This window comes from Rhinolophus sinicus, chromosome 3 (assembly GCF_057876585.1).
Source record: "Rhinolophus sinicus isolate RSI-liver-muscle chromosome 3, RSI-T2T, whole genome shotgun sequence".
In the NCBI taxonomy this organism is placed as follows: Eukaryota; Metazoa; Chordata; class Mammalia; order Chiroptera; family Rhinolophidae; genus Rhinolophus; species Rhinolophus sinicus.
Window position 1 is genome coordinate 128,309,229 of NC_142503.1, and position 22,494 is coordinate 128,331,722.

The window sequence follows — 22,494 nt, forward strand, 5'->3', positions numbered from 1 at the left end:
CTTGCCACCGTGTGCTTACATTGGCAGCACTGTACAAAAAGTTCGCTTGGTAAGGTTTCAGAACCTTGGTATATCAGTGTCTCATGGCTCTGTTCATGTTGACATGTGGCGGTGTTTTGCTGAGTGGCGATCATTATTGTTGAGTGTTTTTGGGTGCCGTCGCAAGAATATCTGAGCTTGAATTAGAGCAGGGAACAAACATTAAATTTCTTGTTAAATTTGCCAGAAGTGGAAGTGCAATCAGGGACATGTTCAATTTTATGGAGATAATGCCATAAACAAAGTATACAAATGGATTGAACGTTTTTCTGAGGAGAGAGAACATGTCACTGATGAAGAGAGGTCAGGGTGGCCAATAACCAGCAGAACTGATGAAAACATTCCAAACGTTTGTTGAATTGTGTGTCAAAATTGTTGGCTGACTATGAGAGGCATAACAGACCAAGTCAACATTGATAGAAAAACGGAAATCTTAACTGAAAATTTTGACATGAGAAAGGTGTGTGCAAAAATGGTCACAAAGGAGCTCACCGATGAACAAAAGCAAAGGAGAGTCAGTTTGCCAAGACCTTTTGGAGAGGCAGACGATGTTTTGGGCCATGTTATCACTGATGATGAAACATGGGTATACCAATACGACCCTGAAACAAAACGTCAAAGTGCACAATGGAAGTCAGCCAATTCTCCAAGACCAAAAAACGTTCCGTCAGTCCAAACCAAGAGTCAAAACGATGTTGCTAACTTTCATTGCTATCAGAGAGATTATTCACTATGAATTTGAACCAACTGGACAAATAGTTAACCAAGTTTAGTATTTGGAAGTGCTGAAAAGGCTGTGTGAAAAAGACGAAAACGACCTGAATTTTTCGCCAACAATTCATGATTCCTGTATCACAACAATGCACCAGCTCACATGGCACTGTCTGTGAGGGAGTTCTTAGCCAGTAAACAAATAACTATTGGAACACCCTCCTACTCACCTGATTTGGCCCCCAGTGACTTCTTTCTTTACCCGAAGATAAAGGAAATATTGAAGACATTTTGATGACATTCAGGACACCAAGGGTAATACAATAACAGCTTTGATGGCCATTCCAGAAAAAGAGTTCCAAAATTGCTTTGAAGGGTGGACTAGGTGCTGGTGTCAGTGCATAGCTTCCCAAGGGGAGTACTTTGAGGGTGAGTATAGTGATATTCAGCAGTGAGATATGTAGCACTGTTTCTAGGATGAGTTTGCGAGCTTAATCGTTCAACCTCGTAGGCTTTCTGATCTTGTCTAGAATATGAATCTCATAGGTGTGGTACAAAATTTGGTCAAGGTCCTAAATGAAGTATTAGTTTGGAGTTCTAGCAGTGCTTAATTGGATCCGTGGTAATACCTGCAGTTTACCCAGAAATTAGATTCTTTCAGGAGTACAATGTCAGTCTACCACAGGCCAGTAAGCTGTTGGAATGCCAACTTATTTGTTGGCTTTGGATGTTTTTGGGTTCTCTCTTTAATAAGATTTTTATTAAAATCGGGTTCCTAATAACATATTTTGCTAATCAGTAGTGCCTGAGGATTTTTTTTTTAGTATTACTATTTTTAAGACTATGGATTCCTGGGCCCTACCTGAAGAATCTCAGGGAATGTGAGTCCGGGACTCTACATTTTTTTAAAGTCTACTGGTAGTTCTGTTGCTCAACTCAATTTATGAATGACTAACTGAAAGAATAGTTTTTCAGTATATTTAATCAGGATCCTTGACTTATATTCTGGCAACCTCCTGTTTATGTGCTATAGACAAAATCCCAAATAGGAAGGAAGAATTGGTTTATAAAATCCTCCCCAGCTCTCTTTCTTGACTTCTTAACCTCTCCATCACTTTCTTCAGATTTTTCTAAGGTGTTGGGAGTCAGTGTCTCTCCTCCAATAGTTAGAAGTTGTCTGGATTTCCTTCTAGATCGTAACTGGGTATATAAAAAAATCCTTATTGCCATTTAATTATTTTTTTTAGGAGTCCAATCTAGGAAAATTAGGGAAAATACAGAAACATTTAAAAATAAATATTGAGAATACAGATTTTTTACCAAAGGGATAGTCTTAGGGGATCTTAGTCTTGGCTTACAGAGAATGTAGTTCTCTTTCCTTTTTCTCATGTTAAATCTGGATGCTGAGATTTAAATTAGGTAAAAATTCTAGCTAATGTTACTTACACAACTACCATGAGTCGGATTTAGGTTTGGCATCATTCCCTGGTCTCCATTCTCTTAATTCCTACATCTTATTCATACCTAAGGATACCCTTTGGCCACAGGCTGTGCTGTGATCTCTAGCTACCTTGGTTGGATCCTGCAAATCCTGCCCAGGGATTTGTTTTCTAGGATGAAGAAACTACTTTCTTAAATGGGTCTTACTCACTTTAGTATATTCTACACTGTCTAGCAGCCACCTTTTCCTTTTTCCTGAAGGCTTCTGGCTTTGGAATCTTGGAAATCTTACATTCACCCTGACTTGCTTTCAACTCCTGAAATACATTTATTACCCTGTTGCAGTATTGGCTCCACCCATTGCTAAAGATGCAGTTTCTACACATATGATTCACATCTAGTTTAAGATACTCATGGGCCGTGTGCTCATAATAGAAGATGTTACCTTTCCCAGAAGCTTGTCTGCATCGTATCAGCTCTGTACAAGGAGCTAGAAAGAGATTCCTCATCTCTTCCTTACATTTTGTATTGCTTACTAAGCTCTTGTTTCATGTCCAAGGGTCCCCTCAACTTAAACCATATTTTTTGTAAAACAATTGTTACCAAAACTTTCTGAACAGCCCTGCCCACTTTTCCCTCATCTCTTTAATGACTCATTACTCAAGTGCTTCCAGAGAAGTAACGATCTAAAATTCTATCACTGCAGTTTTACAGTATCATAATAGCATTATGATCCCGTAGGATAGCATGCAGCTTACAATAAGTGGAGAAAGAGGTTACTTGCTTATAATACCCAACTTTAAAATTACAACTCTAAAACTCTTATTTGACCTGCTTATCACACATTTATCTCTGGCTAACTTTGTACATGCCTCTTCCCCTCCTCCCTTAAAATCACATTTATTTAATCAGAGCATATACATGAAAGTCTGTTATTCACCACAAGGCATCTTTTGTATGGCTTTAAAGATGTGCGTATAACTTGTTTTTCCCCTTTTTTCCGCCTCCCCTTTCCCCACTCCGGTTCAAGCCATTGTTTCTCAGTGTAGTTGTGTAGGACACAGCTCCCTGATGCATGCTGGTGTTATGAGTACTTGGGATGGCTAGGCATATGAATTTTAGCTGTTTATAGTATTTGAGGAGTATCTGAGAATCTCTTATAATCCCTCCAGATTATAAGATTTTATTCTTTTAAAAATGTTTTCTTATTACTAAAAGTAGTATGCATTATTAAAAATTGGGAAAAACTAGTAAAAACATTTTTAAATCATCAGTAGTCCCACAAACTAAAATAACCATGATTGATACTTTGGTGTATAATTTTTCCAATCTTTTCTTTGTATAAGCCTAAATTATCTGCAATATTAAAATCTTTATACCTTCCCTTCAACCTGGTTAACTTTTTAAATTCTTGAGCATCTGGATAATGATTTTTTTCCAGAGTAGTTTTAGGTTCACAGCAAAATTGAGAGGAAGGTACAGAGAGTTCCCATGTGCCTTCTGCCCCCACATGTATAGCCTCCCCCATTATCACATCCCCCACCAGAGCAGTACATTTCTTAAAAGTGATGAACCTACACTGACACATAATCACCCAAGGTCCGTAGTTTACCTTCGGATTCAAGTGATCATTGAGTGAAGTTTTACATTTATATGCATTCCTCTCGTTCATTTTATAAGTATTTTACTTACAGAAGTAAAGACTATTTTATTTTAGATTATTGAGATATAGAAATAAGACCTTGGGTTAGAGCTCACACCATCTGCTTTATTTGCACCTATTAAATACTATTAGAGTAGAACATGGTTGAGCCCAATCTAGCTGAGTAAGTATCTGGAATATAACTATCTTTAGGCTGTTTTCTAAACTAGTTCTTATCAGTATTTGCATTGCTACTCCATGTAATATACGTATGTATATATATTTTAAATTTTCATTTATTTAAATGTGTTTTTCCAGGACCCATCAGCTCCCAGTCAAGTAGTTGTTTTCAATCTAGTTGTGGAGGGTGTAGTTCACAGTGGCCCATGTAGGGATCAAACCAGCAACCTTGTTGTTAAGAGCATCGCGCTCTAACCAACTGAGCTAACCGGCCACGCCTCTTTGTATTATTTTAAGACTGGTCGAAAACTTAGAAATCTTCCAGTCTATTCCCTCTTTCTCAGTCAAGACATTGAGACCCAAATTATTTGACAGTTACTGTCCTTCATGAAATGTGAAAGTTTTTCCAGTTTTACATGAATTACTTAGAATGACCTAGATTGGTGGTTTTCAAGCTTTCTTTTAGGTAATAGTAGAGCTCATTCTTCCTTTAAAAAAAAAAAATCTCACCTTGAGCTCCATATATAAAACATAATAGAGGGCCCATTTCTGAAGCCCTATCCGGTTTGCTTGTAGTAATTTCTAGGAACTTTAGGGCCCTGGAAATCATTCATCTAAGTACTTATTTCACGAGATTATTATTTTACATACTGGAATATTAATCAATATTTTGGTAAACACCAGTGGTAGCAATAGGCAATCCAAAAAAAATAGACACCGAACATAGTGAAATCTTGAGCTTTGATTCAGAGTGACAAAACATTTTATAGAAATAAGTTCCCTTTGTACATCCCTGCTAGACAGTTTGAAGCCCATGATAGTAGTTTTATATTTATTTGAGTTATCTATAATAAGTGAATTGGCTTTGAGATGTTAAAACTATTCCAGACATACACAGCAAGAATTATAAATAAGACCTTGACCCTTAGGACTTTATGTAGTTTTTTCTTCTTCATAGAAGTCAAAGAAATTGATATAAATATGTATTGACCAGCTCCATTTCTATGATTGATTGAATTTTAGGAAGCAGCCTTGAATGAGTGTTTATGTCATGAGCCTGACTTGATTTTCTTTCATTTGATAGGGAAAAGTTCCTCTGTTTCTGAAGAGAAAGGTGACTCTGATGATGAGAAACCGAGGAAAGGAGAAAGACGATCATCCAGGGTCAGACAGGTAACTCACATACCTTCCAGAATGTTTATCATCTCTGAGTTTTTGCGTATTTTCTCCTTCCTTCTCAAAATATTTCAGAGTTGGTGTCTCTCTAGATTTCTATTCAGTTATTTTCTTTCTCCTCATTCTCTATCTCATGTTTTGTTTTTTGTTTTTTAACTTAGATTTGCTCTGGCCTTCAGATTTCTAAGTGAACATATTTTAAAAAAGTAAAACTTAATCGTGAAAGTTAGTAAGCTGGTCTATATTCCTAAAGCACAGTATTAGAAAAGACACATTTAATTATTCAATTAAAACCTTAAAGCTATATATGGTATTAAGTGAGCAGAGTACAAAAGTATATGTGTGTAGTGTAATTATGACTATGGAAAAGAAACGGGGGGAAAAATTAAATACACCAAAATGATAAAAGTAATCACATTAAGTGATAATAGGTCAATCCCCCGCCTACTTTCTAGATGTTCTGTTTGTATTTATTTATTTAGCATTTAGACTGGTCAGCAATCTTTTCTTTTTAAGGAGGGCACAGCTTACAATGGCCCATGCGGGGATCAAACCAGCAACCTTGGTGCTACCAGCATCATGCTCTAACCAACTGAGCTAACTGACCACCTCCATTTGTATTTATTTTTAAAGTTTGAAGCTGAGAAATGAACTAGTAGAAGTTTCATGATTGCATTCCTTTTGGTCACTCTATTGCGATTCCCGTAAGATACCATATTAGTCATGCTTATCTCCTGTCACTCTCGTTTCGGTATGGATGAAAGCGTATATATCACTGAGTTTCTCCTAACTGTGTATCTCGTGAGATATCTTTTCTCCTCTGTTGATAATGAGCAAATACACGGGGAACAATATCTATCTTTTCTTTAAGGCAAGAGCAGCTAAACTCTCTGAGTGTAGCCAGGCTGCTGAAGAGGAAGAGGATCAAGAAACACCTTCCAGAAATCTGAGGGTCAGAGCAGATCGAAATTTGAAAACAGAGGAGGAAGAAGAAGAGGAGGAGGAGGAGGACGAAGAGGAAGAGGAGGAAGAAGAAGAGGAGGGACTAAAATCTAGGGATGTACCAGTTCCGAAACCGTCTGAGGAAAAAGAAAAGGGGGAAGAGATGCCCAGAGCAAAACCAGAAGAGGTGGTGGATGAGAGACCCCAAATCATCAGAGCCCAGGAACAGGAGGGGTTAGAGAGAGGAGGGAGAGTTACAAGGTCCCAGGAAGAGGCTAGTAGAAGAAGTCATTTGACCAGACATCTGCAGGAGAAAGAGATGAAAACAGCTTCTCCCCTTGAGGAAGAAGAAAGAGAAATAAAGTCTTCAAAAGGTTTGGAGGAAAAATCAAAGTCCCCTTCCCCTCCTCGATTGACTGAAGATGTGGAGAAGGCCCCTCTTGTGCTACAACCAGAACAAACTGCCAGTGAGGAGGAGACTCCCCCACCTTTACTTACCAAGGAAGCCTCTTCCCCACCACCTAATACACAGCTCCAGAGTGAAGAGGAAATAGAGCCCATGGAAGGCCCAGCACCCCCTCTTCTCACTCAGTTATCTCCTCCTAATACAGATGCTGAGGCTGGGGAGCTATTAGTATCTCAGCATACTGTCCAGTTGGTAGGAAGCTTGTTTCCTTTGTCAAGTCCTGCAGACACCAAAGCAGAATCTCTAGCAGAGAAAGTGCCAGAGGAGAGTGTCCTCCCTCTAGTTCAGAAAAGCACACTAGCTGAATCCTCAACCCAGAAGGATCTTGAAACAGAATCAGACAAATCTGCTCCACCGCTCCCTCTAAAAAATGAGGAATTAGCACCTTCCAAAGGGATCACTGAGGAATCTCTGAAATCGCCTTCTTTGGAACAGAAGGAAGGGAGAAGGGCTTCTCATACCCTTCTTCCAGGCCACAGAATGAACCGGTCAGCCAACTCATCCTGTAGCCGGTCCTCATCTTCATCCTCTAGCTCTAGATCAAGATCTCGATCTCCTGACAGTTCAGGCTCTCAGTCTCACTCACCTCCGAGATCCAAGCAGAGAGATGTATCTCACGCCAACCCTCGTGGTAGATCCAAGATGGGCTCCAGATCAACGTCAGAGTCCAGGTCACGTTCCCGTTCTCGTTCCCGTTCAGCATCGAGCAACAGCAGAAAAGTAAGTGTGCGAGAATCCTGGGTGCATTGATAATCAGTCTGTATGCCAGTATTTTTCAACCCCAGAAGAACCTATCGTGATTTCTGGAAGGAATAAGAAAAGCTTGCTTCAGTCCCCAGTTCAGTGATTACTTTCCCCTCATTTCAGAGTCTGATTTTCATTCATTGATCCCTAAATAGGGTCATTTTCTATTTTGAGCCCCTTTGATTCCAAAGAAAGGAATTGTTTAAAAAACTTTATAAATTCATTTACCCATATTCTCCACTAGACTATAAACTTCTTGAGGGTATGGATATGCCTTTTTACATGTGTAAACCAGCACCTAGCTGGGACTTAACACATTTTTTGCGGGAAACGAGTAAACTCGTCATATCGCTTTTTATACCAAAGTGCAGGAGACAAGAATAACACATATTTTGCACCTCTTTTTAAACTAAAACACAAAGTTTCATAGAAAAATATCAAATAGATCGAAATATATGAATATTTTACGGAAAGACTAATTTTGGCGAGAAAATGTCAAAAAAGCCCCGCGTTACGACGCGATTTGGTGGGAAAATGCCCGCTTACAAATTAATAAGTAATTTGTTGAATAATCTCACAAGTCAGGGAGCTAATGAACTCAAACAGGAATAAGCCTAGGGACAGAAAGGTCCAAAGTATTAAATCAGGTCAGCAGAAGTTGGAAAACTCAGTGATCTACTGAACATATACCCCATAAAATAATTTGACTTGTGTTTCATTTCTTCAGTCTCCGAGCCCTGGAGTCTCCAGGGGCAGCAGCACCAGCTACACTGAAACCAAAGATCCTTCTTCTGGTCAGGAGGTTGCAACTCCACCAGTGCCACAACTGCAGGTCATTGAGCCAAAGGAGAGGACTTCCACCTCATCCTCTATCCGAGTGAGGCCCCTGAGCCAACCTGAGCCAGCCGAAAAGCATGTGATCCAGATGGTCCAGCCTGAGCGGGTAGGCTATTCTTCCCTCGCCCTAGAGGGAGACAGAGAAATAGGCATGCTTTGCCCTTTGGTCGTAGCTATAAAACTGAAAGGTCAGTCTGGACAAGATTCAGTAGAAATGTAGAAAGTTGGGGATGCCTGTTAGATTCCACTTAACTAGTTTCTAACTCGCTGGTTCATGAAAACTACATGAGACTTGAGTTCTTATCTCTAGAGCTCTCGGGGGTCAGTTCTCCCTCAGAATTTCTTTTTTCTGCCCCAAAGGGAACCTTTTCTCAGTTCTCTCTGAAAAGAATTCTAATAAAATGGTTGCTGACGTACAAATACTTTAAGCAATATTCCATTCATTTCTAAAATGAAATAAAGGTACATAGGGCAATGTGTGGAGCTGGTATGGTATGTATCCTGCTCTGCCTTTTACCAGCTCCAGGCTAAAGAAAAGGAGCCAAGCCGGTTTAAGTATGTTGCTATGTTTGTTTTGCTATGTTTGTCCTGACAGGGGAGCCCAAAGAAGTGTGAAGCTGAAGAGGCCGAGCCACCAGCTGCCACACAGCCGGAAACCTCAGAGACTCCGACCTCTCACCTACCAGAATCAGAAAGGATTCATCACACTGTGTAAGTGATATGTCTCAACTGGGGTATAACAAAGATCTAGGAGTGTGGGATAGTTCTTTGCTCCCTAGGGTTCTTCGACTTAGCAGCCCTAGTTTCCTTTTAAAACACGAAGGCAGAGCTTTATCTGGACAAAAGCTAGGCTTCACTTGCTATGTTGGGAGCTGCCACCAGAAATCTTGAGGTAGTTCGAAAAGTGGTGGTGAGAGCATAAGGAAACCCTTATCTGATCATCTCACCAAAATAGTCAGTTCCTTTAAGGATCCGGCAGCAGAGGCTTCTGTTTCCAAACTCAAGACAGTGTAAGAGAATTGACTTAGGACATCTTACCTCAGTATTTTAACTCACATTGACCAGCTACATCTAAGCCTGGGAACACAGGTTAATAAAGGGTATTTAGGGTTTACAAAGAAAGGTACAAGTGGGTGCTGTGTTTCAATTGCTATATTTTCCCTGGTTATCAGCTGTCATTTTATTAAGCAGTCTATCTTAGTTAGCTGTTATGGCATACAGTACAGCAAAACGTGAAGTGCATATCAAGTCAGAAGTTTATTCCTGGGCCCCTAAAATACTTGGATTGATTGTACCACTTATACTATTAATGTGAGTTTATTCCTTATATTTAGTTGTAGAAAAATACTCATATCAAATTAAATGTGTACTTGAACAGGTATGTCATTATCCTGAACTAGGTATTATAAATTAAGAACTCATTGAACCAAAGTACCTGGGTTCAAAGCCTCATGAGGAATGAAAAAGAAAAGCACTGTGGAAATAAGATTGCTTAGCTTTTAGATATCAGGAATCTTATATTTGTTTGGTGATTGTCTTTTGTAGACAGTTGGCCTAAAGTTGTTCATGATGTTTGTTTTTTTAAGTCATTTCAACACTAATGCTACCAGTATGATTTTTCCCTTCATGTAAAAGTCTAATAATTTACACTCTTCTGAGAGCTCCAGACTATCTTTTACCTCTGATTTTGGAGGGTGGTGGGCAGGTGACATGATTTTATTATTATCTCATTTCTTTATGATTTTAATAATAGTTTTGTACTCCTTAGTGTATGTATAGTTTTTGCCTTGGGATATAGTCTTGGCTCCTGTCCATTCCAGTATTCTTGCCTCTGCTGCCATCTTGTGGCCGTTACACTTGGTTTGAAGCTAAAAGCTCATTCTACTTTCTCTGAAAAGTTTTTGTTTTTCCTTTTTGGGATGGGTACATTATCCTTTGGGAAAGTGTTTTTCTTCTAGGACCATAAAGTGAAAACCCAGCGGATTCTGGAAGGTGTTCAGGATTTCCCCAGCCACACCATCGATGAGGAAATGGGGTGACACCTTCCCTTCCATGTCCATCAACCAAAGATAATACCTGCCTTCCCCTCCTCATCTCGGGGTGTACAGCATGTCCTTTGTATAATGGCAGTTTCAAAGTAGGTGTTGACAACCTACTGCTAATTGGGCATGAGGAACTACTTCCTGTGCACTTTGAGAAGCAAGTAATTTTATAAAAAGCTCCTTGCTTGCCCTAAAATTCTGTGGGCCTATGAGATCCTGACAAGAGAATGGCACTTTCTAGTGTTTTGAAGCACCTTTATTTCTGGACTTTCACATGCAAGTCCAGGGCAAATGAGGCTTGGGGTCATATACAGAGTGTTTCCCCCCAGGTAAAGGTGGCTCTGATCTTCATTTTATAACTGAGGTAATCTAGTCACGTGATTCTAGCAAGGTGACAGGTGGTATGTTGGCAAAATACTGAGATTGTCCATTGTCGCCTAGGCAAGCTTCAGTGGAGCAGCCTATAGATTAGAAATGCAGTGTGAGCTCAGGAGTAGCTCATATACGTCCGTCTCTTACCTGCTTTCCTTCTGCCTACCTTCCAGATGGTCCATTCAGCAGCCTAACAAAAAGACGTGCCCAGAGGCCTAAACCCATAGGCTTTTCTGGCATTGGATTTGGTAAATGAATCTTTGAGAAAGTTGCCTACATTTCTGGAGGCCCTACTACAACTAATACACAACACTCCTGGTCTTTCACCCCCCTAGTGTCCTAGTGTTCAGCCTGGTGACCTCGGGAGTCCTGGCCAATTTTAAAAGTGGGATTAACAGTGTTAAGTGGAAAAGACCATTTGTGGCTTAACCTTGGTTTTCCTGTCTGTATCAACAAGAAGTCACATGACTTTAATAAAGACACAGCTTAGGGCCTTATTGATTCAGTAAAAATGTTTTTTAAAAATTAGAATTTACTGCAAGGACCTCTCACCACTTTGAAGAGATTGCTTAACTTTTTTTGCTGTGTTTGGTTAAATCCATTCTGATTCTGATTGTGCCCTGAGGAATTCTAGATTATGAGGTAAGGTATCTTTTTCATTGTGTGGAGCAGGGATTTGTGAGCCCTTAGTTCTATTTCAGTTGACTACTATTCCAAACTCCAGTCTTCTGCCTGCTATGGATATAACAAAAATGTCTCATATGGCAGAAAATAACGGTACTCTCTTTTTACATTAAAAAATGTATGTGTGTGTATGTATGTATATGAAAAGAAAGGGAGAAAAAAAATTGTGGGTAGTTGTATCATCCAGCAGTAGTTAATTGAAACCTGAATTTTTCTAAATACAACATTCCTATGTACACAAACCTTGCAGGTAATAGCAGTTTAGGGCTCTTGGCCCTACGCTTATTTGTCCCTTTGCCTGAGTAGAAGGAAGAAAGTGGTCCTTTAAGCCAATATGACAATGTAATTGATACTCCCCAGGGGACCTACAGTGCCAATATGCCAAATGATGCATAATAAAAAAGTAGAATTTACTGTCATCAGTACCATTTGCTCACTGAGAAATTGGTATCTAAGGACATACCCCCCCAAATCATACTGTCCTTGGTTATCTTGGAACTAGTATGCTCTTGAGAGTATTCTATATTTAAATCTCACTTCCTGGGAGTAGTCAGGTTCTACTATTTCTTATTAAATTTCTCATCAGGTCCTCAGCGCCTCATGAATTTTCTACAAAAACTAAAATTCAGACACATGCCTGTAAAATTTCCTTTTCCATTAGCTTCTCTGAATGTCATTCATATTCAGTTACGAACTGTAATGTGATGTTACTGGCCTCCAAGTAGTTTTATCCTTTGCTTCTGGTCTACAAACACTTTGTGCACTATTTATGGATAGATATCCCCCAACCCCTAACCGCCATGCAATGTCACATATTTCAAAGATACCAGAAACATTTGTACAAGAACTTAAAGTAAGTGGGAAGGGAGATGCCTTGTCTGAAAGAGACTACGAAGAAGAGATGTGTGGGGCTCAGACACATAGCTAACAAGGTTTGGGGTTGATCCTGCAAGTAGATTGAGTCCACTTTCGGGGCAATTTCAAGGATTCTTCTTTTTCTTGCAAAAATAAAGCCTTGGGAATTTTTGGATCCCACAGAATTGATTGTGGGGAAATAGTACAAACTTGCTGTGTTTTAAGAAGGTCAAGGATAACATGGTAACATTCTTATTCTTGAAAAAAAACGAGGTAGATTTCTAGTAAAAAAATTCTCCAAGGAAGCTACTTCTGGAGCGGCATATTGGCAACTGAAGTTATTTTAGTATAATTGATGGATAGGGAACATTTATTTGAGGGTATTTGAAGGTAACATTCTCTATGGGAATTCTATCCAAAAAAAAATGTTTTAAGAAGAAAACTTTTACTTCGGCAAGCACTTATTAATGTCCACTTGGTACCCACAATGACAGCCTAATTCAGAAATATTTACTGAGCATTTCTTTATGTTAGGCCTTGGGCGAGGGGGCCAAGGGATACAGTCCCTGACCTTGAGGAACTCTGCAGGATGGAGGTGGAGGGCAAGTAAACCAGTGGTGATACAGAGTGACAAGGGCTTTGCTGAAAATCTGTCAAGCCAATTACTGAAAGCCTTTATATCAGAGAAGGAGCAGTCTGTTGTTTGAGAGAACATCGGTGGCATCAGATGAGATAATGAGATATTAACAGTACATGTGTTTATGCACATCCTTACCTTGACTTGGGGTATCAGTCAAGCCAGACCCAAAGAGCGAACTCTTACCACACTGTTCCATGAGATAGGTATTGTTACTGTCCTCACTGCACAGTTTAAGAAAGAGAGACACAAAGAGCATCCGGAACTTGCCCAGTATCACACAAATTGTAAGCGGGCGGGGCCAGAGTCAGGATTGGGCCCTAACCAATTAGGTTTGACTCCAAAGCTCTCAGTCTTACTAAGCAGACAGGGAACTTTTAGAGTAATGTATAAACTTCATGGTGGCTTTAGCTTGTATTTGGCATGTAAGTTTTAAGATTTTGAACAGCAAGGAGGAAATTTTAATTCTTGGCTAAAAGCTCTGGTATTACAAATAAGCTAAATACTAAGCTTTTGGTACCCAGAAGCTGGTCTTAGTGTTAAACCTCTACTGCCACTAGGATACAAAAGGAGTACCTTTGCAGTGCACATATGAGCATTTTAAGCATCTACTGAGTGCTTTTTGAATGGTTAGTCAGCTTCCCATTTCACATTTAATGTGGTGAAGATGCCCATAATTTCGGTTTACTTCCCACTTTTTGCCCAGCAAATCACTCCTGCCCCGTATAACAGCTCTCTCACTTCAGTTTCTTATTTTGTCTACTTCAGAGCCCTCACCTTGGAGCCCTTGCTCCAAGAAGTTGCCTTCGTGCTACAGCTACCCAAGGTCCCCTTGCCCTGTTTATCGTTTTCTTCTCTGGCTCCAGTGGACTCTGGGGCAGGGTGACCTTATTAAAGCCTCTATGAAACAAAGTTGTCTGTCATCTCTTCAGAGACACCTCTCCCTGCCTCTACTGGTAATTCAAAAAGGAACTCTGCTTATCCACTCCTTCCAGCATCCCTGGAGAAAGGACAGGTTGGAGTAGTAACATGGGGTCATTGCTAGGGGGTGAACAGCCAGTTACTGTAGTGATTGGATAGTGCTAATTCTCATCCCACCTCCCCACCTTGAACAGCTGACTGGCTTATCTGGTTTCAACATTCCATGCCTGGTTTCTTGGAGAGGGAGGTGGGCACATAAATTGCTGGTGACCCTCCATTCTGTGTCTGTTTCAACTTTGGCTTTGTTATCTTCCTTGTTTAATCATTTTTCACTCCCAGCTCTGCTGTTTTCCTATCTTCTATTCTCTGGAATCTTCCAAACAAGCAGCTGTTAACTTTGTATGTCCTCTCCACCCAGCCCCCTCCCCCACCCCCTGGGAAGACTGGAGAAAGCACCCTCTCCCTGTGGGGTTATGCCTTGGTGGCTGTTGTAACCTGAGAAAAGAAGGAAAAAGGCCAGGCCTATTGAGCCAGCAGTGAGCTCCCTGTGGCCTGCCAAGGGATAAGAACCTTGCTCACTCAGCGCCCTCCCTCTCTTCTTTCCCCTCCCCTGCTGCAGCAGGGCCCTCCCCCATCCGCACACACGGGCTGCTGGGTAAGTGGCAAGATGGCTCCCCTGCATGTCTCCGGCTGATCGCCGCTGCTCCGCCAATACAATAGAGCCAGCCACTACCAGCAGCCTGGCCCTCCTCCTCCTCCTCCTCCAGAGAGACCAATCCAGCCGAATTCGGGGTTTGCCGTGAGGACTTAACGCTTATCTCTTAAAAGCCAGATATATTTTAGCCTCCCCTCACCACCACCACCACCTCCCTTTCCATTTACCATTTTTTGGATCCCCAGTTGCTCCATCTCAATTTTCTCTCTCTGGATCGGGTGGCTGGGGAGGAGGTGGTGGGATCTTGGGACAAGGAAGGTGTTTTGTTTTGTTTTTTTAATTTTTTAGGATTTTTTGTTTGGTTTTTGTTATTTCTTCCATTCCAGAAAGGGATAAACAGCACTTCCAGGGGGAGAAAAAAAATCATGTTATCAGAAAGCAAAGAAGGGTGAGAGCTTCACATTTCCATGTATCCCTTTTCCCCACCGCTCTAGCCCACTTCATCTTCCTTCTCTTCCCCATGGCTTTCATTCCGTCTTTCGTTTTGGTTTGTTTTCAATCATTCTGCTTTTCCCCTTTGTCCTTCCTGCCTGATTTCTAATTGGCCCCACTTGCCCTCTCTCTGTGGGAAATAGCTATTTTTTGGATAAGCCTTTTCTTTAGATTTAGGCACTTGAATCTCGTGTTTCTGTGGGGGCCTATTAGCTGGGGGCACAGTTCCGATTTCCCCTCCCCCCTTCCCGTACATCCCTCCCTGCCTGCTCTGGGTAGGCTGTTCTGACCTCTGAGTGTCAGTCAGCCTGTCGGGAATGCTGAATTTTCCGGTGGTGGTTATCAGCCTAGGGAGGCTTGGTTTCCCTTCTGAGACTTAGGCCCCTGATCATCTTGATTTGATTTTTTTTTTTCCTATCCCAGTGTTTGGGTGGTAGTGGGGGCATGATTAGAGATAGAAGTTAGGGGTGAAGGCAGAAAAAGAAGATGAGAAGATAGTTTATCTGAAGTGAATTTCGGGGATTCGTTGCCTGAAATGGGAGATAACTTGTGTGATTGAGGGGGAAAGTGTGGGGGCATGATGCACAGTGTGGGTCAGGGTATGTCTTGACTGGGAGGCCTGCTCTCTTTATCTCTTGGAAGTTGGAATGAGGGAATGGGAGAAACTGGGTGAAAGCAGAATGTAAGTACAATTTCTACACTTCTGAGCGGGTAAAAGTGGCCTGAGCTTTCATACTCTGGCAGTTTTAGTTTTTTCTTTTAGATGAGAGAGGGTCCTTGTTGAAGCTTGAACCCTTACCAGCCCTACTTTCCCTGCAACTCCCACCCCCACCATCCATTCCTGGTGTCTCCAGATCCTGTGGGTCAGTAGGCCTTTACTTATTAAGCAGTTGATTAAACACAAGGTTGGGATCATTTGCCGCAGCCATGGTCATTCTTGTCTTTTTAAAGAATCAGGGTTCCCTTAGTTTCTCGTGCAATTTTGTTAAATAAAGATGCCTGTGGCCAGGGGATAGGGAGGCCACAGAGTTGTGGGCAAATCACAGTCACTTGAGGAGGGACTGTTTTCGGTAGGGGTGGGAAGTCTCTTCAAATCGAGAGCTCTGGTGAAGTAATCTAAGAACAGGTGGAGTCCTGGCCCTGCACATCACAGCTTTATCCCAGGTGGGCAGTGGGCGGATGTGGTTGCTCTGATCTGTGCACTTTCCCCAAGGAAAACTTTCCCACTGTTCCTGAGGGGGAAAGTCTAGTCTGATCTGAAAGCAGCCCTCCCAACCCACCCGAGTGATGAGGCATGGAGGTTTCCTGACCTAAAACCTAACATCTTGGTCTCTCTTCTCCTTGGTTCTTTCCTGCCTGCCCTTCCCTCCCAACCTCTCCCCATACTGTCAGTGAGGAGAAGGAGGAAGTGACCATGGACACAAGTGAAACCAGACCTGAAAATGAGGTGCCAGAGCCCCCTATGCCTATTGCAGACCAAGTCAGCAATGATGACCGCCAAGAAGGCAATGCCGAAGATGAGGAGAAGAAAGAGGTAAATCTCCAAGCTGCCCATTGGGGTGGGCGGGCAGGAGTGGACCTAGGGGAAGGAGTGGACCACCCTGGTGATCCCTCATCCACAGTGGGATAGCTAAAGAAGGGGCTAGGCAGAGACGCGGATCAGGATAGGCCAAGGGAGAATTCGCTGGTTTAGCAAGGGAGACCCCTTGTGATGGGGACAGGGTTCAGTCATTCCCCTTTCCTGGATGGGAAGCAGTGCGTTCCAGAGTCTTGGAAGTTTATCACGGGAAAGTCGGTTAATGGTCCTTTATCTAAGACCCAGGCTCAGCTTTCCCTGCCACCACCTCAAGCTTCTAGCTGTGGTAACTCCTTTAGCTTTCCCTCCTTTTTAAAAGCCTGTTGTAGCTCAACGCCATCTAGTGGGCTTTGGTGGTTCTCAACTGACCAGCAATGCTGAGGAATTTTTGTTCCTCCTCTGCCCCCCAGTGGTCTCATTGCAGAGATGTAGCTACTTAGAAGCCAGCACCTGGGGTGATCCTGAAGGCCCCCTCTACCTCCTTTCTTGGCATATACAATATGTCCTGCACCCAATTCGGGGGGCTCCCCCCATCAGAGCCAGCGAAGTCTTCTTGGCTCTTAAAGTAATAGAGACAGAATTAGCTGGGCTTGGGAGTGGGGTAACAGGGTGGGAGGGACTGTTGTGTGTGTAGCCTTTCTTTGGTGTGTGTTGCGGGGGTGGGGGCCGGTGAAAGTGATTTGATGTGCAGAATATTATTTATTACAAGGTCCTTCTTCCCCGTAAAACTTTGTCCAAGTACCTCATGTACGGTAATCCGCCCGTAAAATATAACCCTGCCCAACTGGCCAATCGCTGATGCCGCCTCTTCCTCTGGACCCACCCGCTGCTACTGAGCTGCCCAGTCAGAGCCGAGTCTGCTATCCAGGTGTCTTGGCCAGAGGGGGGCATGTATATGGGATCCTGTGATGGGCCCCCTTTTGCCTCCCTGCCTTACATCAGGGGGCCAAGAAGAGCACTGTTCTGGAGAGACTTTTATTGAGGAAGCAAAAACGCATGTGGAAAGGGGTGGACTTGCATCATCTCCCTTTGGGGCACCCCAAGAAGAGCGTGTGTCAGTGCTGGGGCGCCTGCCCACATGCCCTTACTCTTTTGAGGACTGTGGGTTGCCTTGTTTTCTACAGACTGTTGGGATCCCCATCTAGGGCACCAAGACCTCCTAAAGAGTCAATGTTTGTGAACACAGTGCCATGCGGTAAAATACCGAGTGGGACTTGCGGCTTAAGCTGTGACGACTAGGAACCCTGCAGAGAAGTCTAGGGTCTGAGCCCAGGGATTTAATGCTGAGGACAGCCCAGCCATGTATCACCACTCGCTCATCAGATGGACTTCCCTTTGGTCCCTGTTGTCCATGGTGAAGGGCAGCATGTTGGTTGCTCCAACTTCTCCTCCATCCCTGGAGGCAGGGGCTCATCCATCCACCTGACTGGAACTACTGTCTCAGCTGGAGTTCCTGAGGAGATGCCACAGACAACTCTCAGAAGAAAGGCATTCTGACCTTGCTGCTGAATGTGTGCCAGGTCCTGGGGCTGTCCACCTTCTACCCCCAGGCTGCCTTCATCAGAGGTTCCATGATCCCACTCGGTGAGAGGACCCCCTCCCCAGTTACAGGCAGAGGAGAAAGGGACTCTGGAGTCATCACCTGGATTCCAAGTATTGGGTGGTATTGCTGCATCTTGCCGCTGGTGGACATAGGGTCCTGCCTGCCTCTCACGATAAAGGCCAGGACCATTCCTGCTACTCACAGGCCATCTCATGAGGGACTGCAAGATGATGCCCCTACAGGGCTGGGACTGATGTCTCTGCCCCTTTTCTCCCCTGTACCCCTCGTTGAGCCTGGCCACCACCAGTGAACTGTCTTGACATCATGGAAACTGGGCAGCGTCCCCCCACACGTTTCCCTCCCGCCCCCCCTGCGCCCCTGGGAGGACTCTGGCAGTGCCGTGCTGACCACCACGCCGTGCGCCCACCTTTTTTGCCAACCCAACCCCCCACCAATTGCACAGCGCCTAGCAGGGAGGGCTCATTCTGATTGGACCGGCGGTTGACTAGATACAGTACACAGTGAGGTGCGATTGGCTGAACTGAAGATCCCAGGTGTGAGATGGTACCTGGAACATTTGTCATATTCCTAGTTTATTTTCCTCTTTATTTTCTTCTTCTTTTTTAATCTTTTATTTTAATTTTTTTCTTTATCTTTATTTTTCTGATTTCTTTATTTATTTGGTTCATGTTTTTCCTGTTTTAATTAAGACTTTTTTTTTTTTCTCACTAACTTACCCATCGAGAGCGGCCTGGCTAGGGGTCAGACTGGCCCTTAACGGAGACCAAGGAGACTTGGTTAGATGACACAAACGGGGCTGGGGGGTGGATGAGGAAAGGGGATTTCATCAAGAGGGTCCTGCCTTACCCTTTAGAAGGGTGGTAGTTCTTAGTTTTTCCAGAAATAAGCATTAAATCTAAAAATGTTCTATTCCCCTTTTCTCTCTCTCCCTCTTTTTGCTCTGTCCATAGTCTTTCTCCCACTGAGTGTTTGGGACAGAAACTTGCTTGAAAGCAAGTTTGGAAGTTTCTAGTCCTTGGCAGAGCCCCTAAGGCTTAAGCCCTGGTAGGGGAGGAAACAGTCTCTGCTATAGCTCTGTACAGTGCTTGAAGTCTGAGACTCTCCCTGGGGACAGTCTGCACTTCGTAAAAACCTCCCTTTACCAAAAAGAACTTTAAATTCTTTCTGCTGGCACTTGGCCCAGGAACCTCCTCTCCAGTGGGTCTGGTGCTGCCCTTTTCCACAGTGTGGTGGAGGTCTGGGCAGTCTTGACAGTCCTAAGAACTCAAAGACACCGGAAGTGGAGGTCAGGCTGGACATTGAGAAAAGGAAAAGGGTTATCTTGTTCAAGTTGCCATCCCAAAGTTGGTTTTCCTAGTTTGCTCATGTTTTTCTCAAGTTAGCAAGGAAGACCTAGGAGGACTACGTGACCCAGTTCTGGGCACAGCTTGTTGGGCTTGGCGTCCTCCCACCCCATAGAGACAGTGGAAGAGGGCATGACCAACGGCTTTGAGGGGCTGGGAGGCTACTGAATTCCCCTTCCAGCTTATTTCTGGTTAAGCTAATACATAGGTGTGGTATGCACTAGATGACTTTTCCCTGCTGTGATGTTTGGTTTTATTTTTTTCTCTAACTTGCATTGATTCTGCTTCGTTTTTGCCGCTTCTGTTTTGGTCTCAGTCTGTCTCTGTGTCTCTCTCTCTGTGTCTTTGGAGCTTAAGCTAAGACTTCCTCATCTAACCTCCTTCCCCCCTCTCTGTGGGGTGTGTCTCTTTCTCTTTTTTCCCCTTTTCTTCTCTATACAGAGCTCGCTGCCCAAATCATTCAAGAGGAAGATCTCCGTTCTCTGTAAGTCTAGCCCCAAATCCCTGATAAAGGTCAGGAATACCATAAAAATCAGAGTTCATTGAGAAATAGATTCCCATTCTCTCTCAGTGGCACCCCTTCCGTCCCATGATCTTCACCCAGCAAGTGGATATTTTCTTGGATATGTAGGGTTCCATTTTGGAATTCAAAACATTAGACAATCCCTATCATTTTTCCCCAGTCACATTTCTTTCTTTAATGAGGTATGCTGAGGTGTCTCACCATGCCTTATCTAGTCCTACATGCATTTATTCTTTCAGATGTATGAACCCTCAAAACCAGGAGTAGGTTTGTGGGACTCCTGTATGCTTTATTCTAAGAGAGGGAGGAAATGAGAGTGCCTCACACCTCAAAGAGTAACATTCTTAACATTTTCCCAGTGAGGAACTCTAAATTGACAAAAGCGTAATAGGTCTTTATAATTAACTTTACTTAGATTTTGGTATCGCAGTCTTATTTTTCCTGCATTCCCATATCCTTCTCAATCTGTACTCCCCAGTACTTGAGATATTTCTACCACTAAAAGTTTAAACTGCTCACCAACCAAGTTACCCCTCCCTGTTGCCTTCAGAGATGAGTAGTTTTCATCTGTCAGGAAGTGGCTCCATTCCTTTTATTGTTCACTTGGAAGCATGGTTTCCCCCATCCCCAAATATAATTTCCTTAAGTTTTACTAAAATTCCAGTCGAAGGCTGTGGGTGTGGTGGTGTGAACTAGCAGAAAGCCTGAGACCATCTAACTCTAGGGTCCTATTTCATGGGGACAGCAGCTACCAAGGGGGTGCCAGCTGGAAACAGTGACACAGAGGGGGGCCAGCCTGGTCGGAAGCGGCGTTGGGGAGCCAGCACAGCCACCACACAGAAGAAACCCTCCATCAGTATCACCACTGAATCGCTCAAGGTGAGGTGGGAGGAGCCAGGGAAGGGAGGCTGAGGCACGCTGAGGTGTGGGAGTAGACATGGGCCCAGTGTAACGGGGTGGGGGGTGTCTGTGTCCCAGAGCCTCATCCCCGACATCAAACCCCTGGCGGGGCAGGAGGCTGTTGTGGATCTTCATGCTGATGACTCCCGAATCTCTGAGGATGAGACAGAGCGTAATGGTGACGATGGGACCCATGACAAGGGGCTGAAAATATGCCGGACTGTCACTCAGGTAAGGCTCCTGCATCCCAGGGTTGGGGAAGGGGCAGTGGACGCAGAGCAGATAACTGAGGAACTAAGGTGGAGTCCTAAAGGAGAGCTCTTCCCGTCTGTGCAGAGGGTCAGGATAATTGGTCCTTTCGGGGGTCAGTGGACTACCAAATCTAACCTGTTGCCTGTAATAAAGTTTTATTAGAATGCAGGCACACCAGTTTACGTGCTCTTGCCTGTGGCTGCTCTGTGTTACAAAGGCAGAGTTGAATAGTTGCAACAGAAACTGGTTCACAAAGCCTAAAATACTTACTATATTACCCTATACAGAAAAAAATTGCAGACTTCTGCCTTAGTTTTCATCGTGGCAGAGTTGAGGCATTAACAACCCCAGGATCTGGCAGAGGTGAACTTAATGATGAAATCTCCCCCTAAGTTGGAAGGCACATGTTAGGTTGACTGTACCACCCTCTCTTCACCAGGAAACCAGAGGCTGAAAAGAACGTGCCAGTGTTTAAGAATCCCTGTGTATCTGATACTTTATAGGTAGTACCTGCAGAAGGCCAGGAGAATGGGCAGAGGGAAGAAGAGGAAGAAGAGAAGGAGCCGGAAGCAGAAGCCCCTATACCTCCCCAAGTTTCAGTAGAGGTGGCCTTACCTCCACCTGTGGAGCATGAAGTAAAGAAAGGTGGGTGAAGCATTAATGAGGGAAACCTTTCGACTCCTTGAATTCCCAGAGCACTTATTTGGACTTCTTTCAATGTTTTCCTGCCTTTATTAAAATATTTTACCTGTCTTCTCTACCCCTCCTAGTTACTAAGCTACTTGAGGGCTAGGTTCCAATCTGTCTAATCTTTGAATCTCCATAATGAGATTAGCCTAGACAATGCCTTGAACATTACTGCTGCTCAGCACATTCAGATGGAAGAGTGACTCCTGGGTAGGGATTAAAAAAAAAGTCTTGTTACTCCCTGCTGAAAACCGTTTGTGTGCTCTGTTTGATAGTGACTTTAGGAGATACCTTAACTCGCCGTTCCATTAGCCAGCAGAAGTCTGGAGTTTCCATTACAATTGATGACCCAGTCCGAACTGCTCAGGTGCCCTCCCCACCCCGGGGCAAGATCAGTAACATCGTGCACATCTCCAATTTGGTAAGTTGCTGTTGACCACAGTGTACCCTTGGTGTGTGGTTAAGAGTGTGAGCTTTGGACTTACGCTGCTTAGGTTCAACTCCTGGATCTGTCGGTTACTCACTCGTTGACTCTGAGCAAGTTACCATATTTTGCCGTGTATAATGCACTCCCATGTATAATGCACACCCATGTCTTTTGGCCCAAACTTTCAGGGGGAAAAATATTTAGTTTTAATTTTTAATTCAGTTTTTTATTTGTTTACACTTAGGTACTTGTTTTTTGTATTATAAAGGAATTTTAACATTCATTTTTTAAACATACCTATAGTATAAGAAATTTTATGTAACCAATAATTACAAAACAAGAACAGATACAAGGTACAAGAAATGTTATATACAGGAAACAAATTTA

General features: G+C 43.1%; 1 protein-coding gene across 12 annotated transcripts in view; it reads left to right on the forward strand.

The window, feature by feature from the left end:
- Nucleotides 1-22,494, forward strand: part of ACIN1 (apoptotic chromatin condensation inducer 1) — a 31,470-nt gene that overhangs the window by 5,715 nt on the left and 3,261 nt on the right. For 2 of the 12 annotated variants that reach the window (XM_088797018.1, XM_088797023.1), the window contains 10 exons: nt 5,097-5,185; nt 6,060-7,316; nt 8,068-8,283; nt 8,773-8,888; nt 16,228-16,369; nt 19,760-19,802; nt 20,566-20,720; nt 20,820-20,972; nt 21,497-21,638; nt 21,956-22,101. In XM_088797018.1, the coding sequence (XP_088653144.1) occupies nt 5,097-5,185; nt 6,060-7,316; nt 8,068-8,283; nt 8,773-8,888; nt 16,228-16,369; nt 19,760-19,802; nt 20,566-20,720; nt 20,820-20,972; nt 21,497-21,638; nt 21,956-22,101 (2,459 nt within the window). Of the gene's footprint in view, nt 1-5,096; nt 5,186-6,059; nt 7,317-8,067; nt 8,284-8,772; nt 8,889-8,939; nt 14,488-14,729; nt 14,792-16,227; nt 16,370-19,759; nt 19,803-20,565; nt 20,721-20,819; nt 20,973-21,496; nt 21,639-21,955; nt 22,102-22,494 lie in introns of those variants that run through there. The other 10 variants (XM_088797019.1, XM_088797024.1, XM_088797022.1 and 7 more) reach the window with 7 other exon arrangements.